Below are 10,578 nucleotides of genomic sequence, written 5' to 3'. Positions count from 1 at the left end.
TCGATTTTTTTTCCTTTTTCTTTCCTCTTTTTTCAATTTCACTTTTTCAATTTGTTTGCAAAATTATTTTCAAATTCTTGGACATTTTTTTGTTCACGAATTAAAACAATGTTCATTTATGTAAAAACAATGTTCAACAATTCAAAAAATGTTCATTGAATTCAAATTTTTTCATCGGATTTAAAAAATTATCATCAAAATTCAAAATTTGTTCACTGAACTAAAAAAAGTTAATTAAATTCAAATTTTCTACATTGATTTCAAAAAATGATTTTTTGAAATTATAGTCATTTTTTGAATTCAAGAACTGTTTTTGACAATTTAGAACTCACATTTTTTTGAAATTTTAGAACCTTTTTGTAATCCCAAATTATTTTAACATAGAATAAAACAAAAACAGAAAATAGAAACGAAAAGTAAAAATGAATAAATATACAGGGATCGTCCTCCCCGCGCATGGACCGGCCTAACAGGGGCGCGTGGGGGGCTGGGGTCCTTTCTCTTCTGTGTGAAGTGTCTATATCAATTTCTTTGTTTGGGCCAAGCCCAAATAATGAAAATACAAGAATAATGATTCCCAGCCAAACAATAAACTTATATATATATATATATATATATATATATATATATATATATATATATAGAAAAGTCAACATAGTAAAAATAGTTTTATAATAAGTACATAGTTAAATATATTCACACTTTTTGAAAATGGGTCAAGATTCCCAAAAGTTGTTCCATTTTCTAAAAAAATGCATTTGGAAGTTTTAAAAAAATACTAATATTTTATTTTTTATTAATAAAGCATTTATTTTTATTTTAAAAATCATGCTTTTCAAAAAGAAGAAAAGAAAACAGATTCAGAGACTATTTCATGAACTACTCTTCAATCATGCCAAGAATGCCAAGGTGGCTTCTTAACGACCAAAATTCAACCGAGAAGCAATGATCAGTGTGACATTAATAGCAACATTTATTAGAACTGAATATAAGAAATGATGTGTAATGACAAAGAATTCCTTCGGGACTTTGCGGAGTCGAAGGTTTGCTAGATGCGTCTTTCGACGAACAAAGTGGCCCCTGTTTTAGCTAAGGAAGGATGTATGATTAAGCTTTGTAAAATATGGTTCCATGTCCCGCCGGCGTTTGTTATCATGCTGGTAGGCTCGGAATTAATGGAAATTGGTTAATAAATCATAGTGATTTCAACTAAAAAAAGTACGTAATGACATATGAAGCAGGTTTTGCAAGATTTCATGCCCGTTGCAACGCACGGGCATTTGTACTAGTATATAATATAATATATATATATATATATATATAATTATATTATATAATTATAATAAAGATTAAAGCAAGGTGATATTCTTGGTTTCGTCCCGCTTAGGTGATCTATATTATTATTGTTTTTCACGAGGTGGTACTAATTTTCTACGCACCACATGTGTTCTATCCTGTACTGGTAATATTTTCTGTCAATGTTGCCTCGCCCGCTGTAATGGGCCTCCGCACGTCTGCCCCGCTGCAATGGGCCTTGGCGCATCTGCCCGACGCAGGCCAGCGTGGGCCTTTTTAGAAGCAGCAAAAATAGACACCATGTAGATAAAAGCTAGCTCTTAGCTAGGATCGAACTCAAGACCTTTCGTTAAGTTTAGGAGACAACAACCACGGAGCTAGCATATGCCAGTTTGTTAGTCCCACCTTGCTGTCATAAAAGGATTCGCACCTGTTCATATACGTTCGGATCAACAAGCAAACGTGGGGAAGGAGGAAAGCAACATTGTTGTGACTAAAGGGTGTGAGCTAAATAAACGAGATGGGGGGACATGACAAATACGGAAGAGGATCATAATTTACAAGAAAGAGGATTTGTAGGCTACCTCAATAATTAAGGCACATGATTGTGGGTTGCATAAAGAGTATTTAAACAAGACATGCATGCTCTATCTGTCCGCCTCCACCACACAACGCTCTGAAGATCGAAGCTGACTGCAGCTCAACTTGGTTCAACTCTGTTTTTTTTTTTGAGAAGTTATGTTACTGTTGTCTATATGGGTTTGTGCTGACATGGGATAAATAGAAAATGCAGAGGTCCGTGGTTCGATGGCGAAGGGATAAACTCATTGATTTTTATGTTGTGCTATTAGTTTGTAATTTTGCGCAAGCCTGAAATAAACCCTGAAGTTGTAGAGCTCGACCAAAATAAACCCTGACGTTCAAATCCCTGAAATCGGTACCCTGACATCTGTAATCCCGGTCGTTTTGAACCTCAGACCCTTTTTAGGACAGGATTTGATGATGTGGCATTGGGAGGCTGGGATTGCTGACTTAGATCAAATTAATGACTGCCACGTGCTCACCTGCAAGCCGCGGCCATGTAGTCCCTCCCGCCCCGTACGAGCTCCACCGTCTCCTGTCCGTGCTCCAGCTCGCCGCCCAGTCCGCCAACGATCTCCATGTCCCGTGCTTCGTTCCAGGCATCGTCCTCGCCAACTTCTTCTGCATGGCGTGTGTTGTGTGTCTCGCGTGTGTTTCTCACCGGGAATAGATCAGAAGCACGTATGTACATGCGTACATTTACGCGTTTAGCCGGTGGGTAGAATCGATCCAGGAGCTTGTTCGCTTGTACGTGTGTGTTCTACTATGTAGTGCGTCTATTATGTTACCCATCATTTCATCATGCAGATAATCTGATATTTAAGAGAAACAAAAATTATCTAGATTTTGGGGTGCACCTCCGTGTCATCGCCGGACGACACCGTTTGGATGTTATTTTAATGGACAGACTAATTTCTCCCGTTGCAACGCACGGGCATATGTGCTAGTCTATACCTACTATTAAAGGGAGGTGATATTCTTGGTTTCGTCCCGCTTAAAAGTTTTTTCCACGTACGCTCGCTTTGTTGATTTTCACGTTCACGTACGTTCCGTCACGGTAATTACAGAAGTCTCGATCCAACTTTGCATCTGGATCGCCTCGCTGGGCCTTGGCCGGAGCTTTAGCTATTGGGCCTACTCTACTAGCACATAACAACAACAAAATCGGCCTAGGCAGAAATATTACATGGAGCCAGCCCAGACAAAAAAAAAGCGTCTTCACGAGCAATCAAACTCCAGACGTTGCATGTCAAGACCAAAGGACGCAACCAATCATGCTAGGACATCATTGTGTGAAATACCAGGATTGTTCCCTTATTAAATAGTACCACCTCGCTGCTTTACATGTTCTACTCCCAATTTATATTTGTTTGTGATTCAAGATCAGTAAGAAGCCTTGAGAAGTACGAAACAAAGGTGGGCTGACATATGTGGCTTAGATTTAATGGGATGGGATGTGTGACGTGATCTTTTTTTTTTGTTCTTAAATGTGTGACGTGATCAGCGGGCTTAAATAAGGAAGGAGAGAATAATAATGACCCTAAGGAATTATAATACCAGTGGGTACAAAGAAGAAAAGGAGAGTTTCGGAAAAAGGAAGGAATACCATGGTGGCGTGATCAGATGAGGAAAGAGAATATCCTAAGACGAAATACTACCGGGGCGTGATCAGATAAGGAAGGAGATTTTTCTAAAAAATATTGCGCAAAGGAATTACCCAGACATGGCATGCAATTAACTAACACAAAGAAATTAAGTAGTTCGGTTATTGAATTATCCCAACTCGCTTTCTTATAACTCGTCGGACCAATTTGCTCACAAATAATAAGCCGCCTCAAGAAGTTGGTCCAGTTTGCTCACAAATATGAGCAGAAAGAAAAGGTGTATGCAGCTTATGTTCGGTCGGCAAGTTGATAACCTCATACCTTAACATTATTTACACTAATAATTATTATTGTCTGTGGTCAATAAAATTATTATTGTGTGTGGTAAACAAGGAAATGCACCGCATGACATGTAAAGACATGATTGGTGTTGAACCACATGAAGTGAATGTGACGGTTGCTACGCACAAAGAATTGCAAGTTAGTGTAGGGAGGGACTCATGAAATCGGCATGGTAGAGTGTAATGACCTAGCTCACCGCATAGGGATTGATAACCTTTTTCGTAAATAGTTACACAAGTGACCACCATTACAATGATGCCAAAGAGGAGAAGTGACAACATGGATTGCTCGCTAGGGTGTGCGAGAGTTTGTTTCTCCCGTTGCAACGCATGGGCATTTGTGCTAGTATATTATATAATAAAGAGAATTGGGTTTCGGCCCGTACGTCATCATCAATTTTACAGAAAAGTCCCTTTCTTTTTATGTGTTCAACCCGCAGTCCCTATGGGCGAGAGAAAAGAAGAAAAAACTGCCTCCCGATCTGGCCCGTACGCTGCCGCCCCGTGCTCTGCTCCTCCCCGAGCCCCCTCGCTCGATCCGGACCAACAGGTCTCGAGCGCCTCGGCCTGCTCCTCACGCCGGCGTCCCGCGCCACCGCCGCCGACCTCATGCAGCGCCTCCACGCGCGGGCTGGCGCTTGTGCCTCCCCGCCGCCCCACGCCGGCCGGCCACCGGAGCAGCGCCCCCGTACCAACGCGCCAACATGGAGGATGAGAGAGTTGACAGAGAGAGCCGAGGTTGCTTGAAGACCTGCGGCAGGGGTGGATCCAGCTGCGTGGCCCACGTCCCGGGCGAACGGGCGCTCCTGCTCCTCCTGACGGCAGGACATGCAAGGGGCGGCAGATCCGGGTGCTCCGGCATGGATCCGGCGACGGGGCGGACAGATCGAGGCAGAGGAGCACGAGGCCGACGGAGAGGTGGCCGGCCGGAGGCGGGCAGAGCTCCAAGGCGGCGGGGTTGTTCGGATCGACGCGGAGGAGCACGAAGCCAACAGAGAGGTGGCCGGCCCGGCGGCGGGGCGAGCTCCAAGGCGGCCGGAGTGCTGCGTGTTGTTCTTTGGCGACTCTCTTCCCTGGAGAGGATAAGGAAAAAGCTGAGAGAGAGGAGGAGAGTGGCGGCGGCAGCTGGGCTGGCTCGTGGCACAGAGGAGCTCCACTCTAGGTGCGGTTGGAGGAGGCAGGGAGGTAGCACGAAGAGGTGAGCAACGCTTGGGTGGTGAGATGGATGGAGAAGAGGAGGAGGAGCAGCGTTGGGTGGGTGAGGTAGGAGGAGGAGGAAGATGGAGGCGGAGTGGCTCCTGCGCGATGAGGAATGGCGATGTGTTGTTGTGGATAAATAAAAGCAACGCAGGGAGAGCTCACGACGGCGCCGCCGTTTCCGTGAGGGTGGTCGTCACCAGCGCATGGAGGGGTCGCCATGGGATAAGGAGCGATGGCGCCGAGGTCTGATGTAGCGGCGAGCCAGCAAGAAGATCGCCGTGTTCGTTCTCTTTCGTTAGATGAAAAGTATCGATCCGATTGATACTGTATCGTACGAATACTGCGCAATATCTAGTTGATGTACGTACCAACTAATTAGGGAATTAGGCTCGCTTTAAGATGTGTGCCATTGATGACGTGTCAAAATCTGAGGAGAGGCCCCAGGAGGGACACTATAAGGCCCCGTCCCATAGGATTTTCTTCCATCCATAGGCCATCTTACCGTTGAGGAAATACAATAAAATTGAAGATCTTGTTAGTAAATAAACTAGCACAGCCACAAGCGCAATTGCTTGGGCAACATATTTAATGATTATAACTATTTTTCTAAATAATTTTGAAAAATTGCATCGATATTAGATAATGTGTGGTTGTTTATTCTTCTCTAAAAGTTACACATATTGATCATCAGCATGTTCTCTGGAACAAATATGCCAGGGGAGGTATCTCTTCTATATGTTATCCAAAAAAAGATTTCTAAGTGCTGGTGCTATTTCAATCCACAGTACCATCCTATTTTGTTTCCGAAATGCGAGGAAAAACCCTACCAATGCCATCTTACTGTTGAGGAAGCACAATAAATTTGAAGATCTTGTTTGTAAATTAACTAGCACACCCGCCTGCACAGCCGTTTGCATAGTTGTCTATGAATATCACCATTAGCAATGTAGAACAAGAGGTGCATATCCGTCATAGCTACGTAAATATTGCACTACGAAAGAGTCATATGGCCATAAACGTATGTACTGTAGCATATGAACGTGAATAGTGCTTAAATAATATTTTGTATAGTTCTGAGCCAAAATTTCCCTAACATGATAACAAAAAAAGTAAATAGAAAAACCATCAGGGTGAAATTCACAAGAACCAAATGGTCCAATAAAAAGTTACCGGAACAGGTAATTCTACACAAAATAATAATTTATTTGTCTTCCAAACATAGGGTATATCATTTATTGTCGACTAGACATTATAGGTCGTATCTATCGATAATCAAACCATCAGGGTGAAGTACAATTTTGCTTGCCACATAGCTGAGAACATCAGGAAGAGAGAAGAAGAATAAAACCTAAGGGAGGTCGAAGCAATCGAGATTTATGGACCAGAAGTGGATGGGGTAGCATTCGTGTAGACGGCGCGCCATTCTAAACAGTGGCTCGAGAATCAACTATGCATACGAAGGGATATTGGAAAGGACATGCTAGGATCATGAACAGGAGCTGCAACGTCTTTGCCGGCAAGGAGGAGCCACATCCATCTCGGGAGGTTGCACCTTGGAATGATAGAAGTACTGTGCTCAAGTAGTTATGTTCTCATGCCACTTGATTTCCACTATCATGCTAATCTCACCCTTTACCAAAATTCATGGCAACATGATAGACTAGCTAGCAGTGACGAACTATGAATCTTCGGCCCAATCGGTATTCTCACACGGTATCGGCATGTTCTAATCATATAAAATATTTTTGAATCAAAAGTAAGAGGATGTGATTTATAAGGGAGTTATATTACCTAGTATGTACTTCTCTTCATGCATCAACACAGATATTCTACATCTTGCCAACTTAATACATAATTTAGATAATTGGGAATAGTAGAAGATTCAATAGCATGCTTGCTTCTTATTTATGTAGAGATTTCCCAAAGGTGCTGGCCAACTTGGAATTCATTTATCATATGCCATGTTGTCGATATACAGTTGTGATTTCCTCTTTTTTTCGTCCTATCAACTTAAAGAAAAAGAAAACAGAAAGCAAGCCATTTTTTTATTTTTAGGAATTCATTACAAGGTTGCGGCAATTATTATGATGTTGACATAGATGAATCTTTGAAGTACAACAATAGAGATATATCATGATCCAAACTTCTCTATACTGAGGCGTGGTGCCTGAAACTTTTAACCTTCCTCTTTGTAGTATTCCAAAATCCAATGTAAGTTCATATCTAATTACCACACAAATATACGCGATACAAAGTTTTATGTAGCCAAGCACCAAAGACCTCATTATAATTGCATTCATTGAATCACCTCCATCTTGGTAATTAACAAACAAAAGGAACTATATTCTTCCATCTGTTGTAGCACATGAGTTGTAATAGTTTTTTCTTTGATAATGTGATACACACTTTTGACTACAACTTTTCCAAGATTCATATGTTCTAAAGTATATACATATAATAAAATCCAACTAAATATTCTAATTTTCTAGAATGCAAGACTACACCAGACACAATAATAATATAAATATACATGATGTTTAATCTCTTTCAAGAAACTACTAGAATTAAACTCTACACCAAAAAAATTTATTGGTAGATTTGGGAAATTCCAATAAAATATAAGTGTATGAAAAGATATATTTCCATTAATGCTTATTTTTAGGATCCAAATTATTTTTACTAATAGTTATGTAATAAAAATAATATATGATAAGAAAAATATTCGAATGGATTCTAGATCTTGTGCAATAAGAAACTCTATAAGAAGTTCAATGATAAAATATGACAAGTGGTTAAAGGACATTGCCCGCACAACGAGCGGACCACTTTCCTAGTTCAATTAATGGAAGTTTACATATAGCACCGAAACTGTGAATAACTAGCCCGACCGAATGCATGGATTGGCGACTAGTACATAATTACTGTATACTAGTTGTGAAATATTTATTAAATTTAAGTGGTATAATAGAATGAAAACCATCAAGCCTCTGACATGCATGTTTACATGCCAAGCTGACATGTCTACAAAAATAAAATATTTGCATATGTCCAGAGAAATATTTGCATATGTGCAGAGAAGTAGTTATGTCTGAAGTGTTCTCTTGTCATATGCCGAAGCTCCCGCCGTGGTTGGCATGTCGACGTGCATTCCTTTTCGGCAAAAGGCAAAAGCGCTGCCATGCATTCCTTAACTGGTTTGAGAGGAACGATGCACCCCTTTTCTGATCGTGTTGCGTCTGTTTGAGTGAACCACGTAATTTATCCCAAGAATATTCTCTGCCCCACGTTATGAAAGAGCAGTGCATTAGCTTTTGTGGGGCTATTTTGGAAGCCCACCTAACATGAGCCGCTTACATATTCATGACTGCCCAATAGCACAAAATGAATAATTGCTTTTCGGGTATGCCTCGTACTAGCCACCGCAACCGAATCATCATCAGTTCTAAACCAGATCGGTCACTTGTTGGGGACTTGGAGTACAAGAGAGATTATGATCTAAGCCAATGTTACTAAACTCAAACTTTCTATATGCATGCCCCACATACTGTTCCATGCATGCACCTCTATAAATAGGATGCACAAGTCAAGCTCTTAACACACAACAACAGGAGCTGCATCCTCACTTAGCAGTGCTCTACTACATCACAACTACTTGATCTTTTGCAGCTTACGCTCAGCAAACAGTTGCATTGTCAACAATGCAAGGTCTCACAGCATCTTCCAAGCTGTCACTGGCCGTCGTGTTCGCGGTGTTTCTGCTGGGCTCGGCGGGCGCCGCCCACGGCCTGACGAGGGTCGTCTCCAGCAGCTCTGATGAGCCCTGCAACAAGATGACGCTCTATTACCACGACATCCTCTACAACGGCGTCAACAACACGCGGAACGCGACATCGGCCGCGGCCACCAAGCCCACGGCACTGAGCACAACCCACTGGAAGAATGGCACCTACTTTGGCACTCTGGTGGTGTTCAACGACCCCATGACGGTGGGGAAGGTGCTACCCGTGGCGGGGGAGGAGCCTGCGGCGCGCGCCCAGGGCTTCTACTTCTACGACAAGCAGGAGTCTTACACCTCCTGGTTTGGCTTCTCCATTGTCTTCAACTCCACGGCACACAAGGGCACCATGAACCTCGTCGGTGCGGACCTCATGGACGACAAGACGCGGGACCTCTCCGTTGTCGGCGGCACCGGTGACTTCTTCATGGCGCGCGGCATTGCCACGCTCCGGCTCGATGCCTCCGAGGGAACCGTCTACTTCCGTCTGCAGATGGACATCAAGCTCTACGAGTGCTACGTTTGACGAATTAGGGTGACGCATCCATTGACCGTGTGTGTCAATACGGATGCTGTTGTTTTCTATGCTTTTGGATTTATCTTGATGTGTGAGAGCAGGTTTGTTGGTGATTGTCGCATACGTTTATAAGTATGCCAAATGCACTGCATTTTATTCGTTTTTACTTTTCATTTTGTAAGTGTTAGTTCAGGGGAGGTATCTCTTCTATATATAATATCTAAAAAAGATTTCTAAGTGTTTGTGGTATTTCCTATTTCGTTTCTGGAATGAGAGGAAAAGCCCTCCAAAGGCCATCTAACTGTTGAGTACAATAAACGGAAGTACTGCACACACTGCAGTTGTGATGAACGACATCAGGACGATAGCTAATCCAACCGCTGGAGCTGTTTGGCCTTGGACTTGGCCACTTGGGTGGTGGGATATGTCATATCGTGTGCATTTTGTCTGGACAGTGTCGTGCATGTAGCACTGCTCTGCATTAAAATTAAAGATCTTGTTAGTAAATAAACTAGCACAGCCACCGGCCCAATGATTGTAATAAATTTTCTAAATAATTTTGAGAAATTGCATCGATATTAGATACAATGTTTGGTTGTTTATTCTTCTAAAAAAGTTACATATATTGATCATCAACATATTCTCTAGAACCAATATTGACCACTGTTTATTAATGAAATATATCCAAATTCCATGATAATGGCAGTCGAAATTTCAAATTTGGACTGTGCCGATGTTCGAGACAATAGCTTTAAATAACCGGAGGAACTATTTGAGATTATAGAGATCTTTGCAAAAACAAATAATCTTATATTTTTTGAAAAAAGTTTTGTAGACTAATGGTTATAAATATTCCTTCATTCATAATGTGTCGTGCCCGTTTTGGTAGTTTCTCAAGATGCAATCAGGTAATGGTTAAATAAAACTAAAACTAGTAAGTCCGTACAGTTCATTCAACATGCAATTTCGATATGTAGCTGAAATTATTTCATTTCTTAGATGTTTCTTGTAAACTACCTTGTTTAAATAGCTTATATTGATTCCTTATAATGTCTGCTTGATTTCAAAGACATCTCAGGATCTTACAAACCGAATATGTTTGCTATAGAGAAAAGAAGGAAATTTGCTTCTCTGAGCGGCGCAGGCTGTGGTTGATGTGGGCCTGCAGCAGTCGCCCACTGGTGCAACGACGTCCTATGGAAATGGTTTTTACCCCCTTTTCACAACATAGTTTTAAACCTTGCCTGTGTGGGCGAATTGTGT

General features: G+C 41.8%; 1 protein-coding gene across 1 annotated transcript; it reads left to right on the top strand.

Moving 5' to 3' along the window:
* Positions 1–8,721: 8,721 nt before the first annotated feature.
* On the top strand, positions 8,722–9,324 carry LOC119358735 (dirigent protein 5-like). The gene is made up of 2 exons (XM_037625168.1): positions 8,722–9,075; positions 9,175–9,324. The coding sequence occupies exons 1-2, from the start codon at positions 8,722–8,724 to the stop codon at positions 9,322–9,324; spliced, it is 504 nt and encodes a 167-aa protein (XP_037481065.1).
* Positions 9,325–10,578: the final 1,254 nt, after the last annotated feature.

Source organism: Triticum dicoccoides, chromosome 2A (genome assembly GCF_002162155.2).
Source record: "Triticum dicoccoides isolate Atlit2015 ecotype Zavitan chromosome 2A, WEW_v2.0, whole genome shotgun sequence".
In the NCBI taxonomy this organism is placed as follows: Eukaryota; Viridiplantae; Streptophyta; class Magnoliopsida; order Poales; family Poaceae; genus Triticum; species Triticum dicoccoides.
The sequence above is the reverse complement of the archived record's forward strand: the minus strand, read 5'-3'. Positions and strand labels throughout refer to the sequence as shown.

Coding starts and splice junctions, on each gene's coding strand:
- LOC119358735 (XM_037625168.1), top strand. CDS start 8,722: ATGCAAGGTCTCACAGCATCTTCCAAGCTGTCACTGGCCGTCGTGTTC. Junction 9,076..9,174: donor CCCAGGGCTTCTACTTCTAC/GACAAGCAGGAG, acceptor GCGGACCTCATG/GACGACAAGACGCGGGACCT.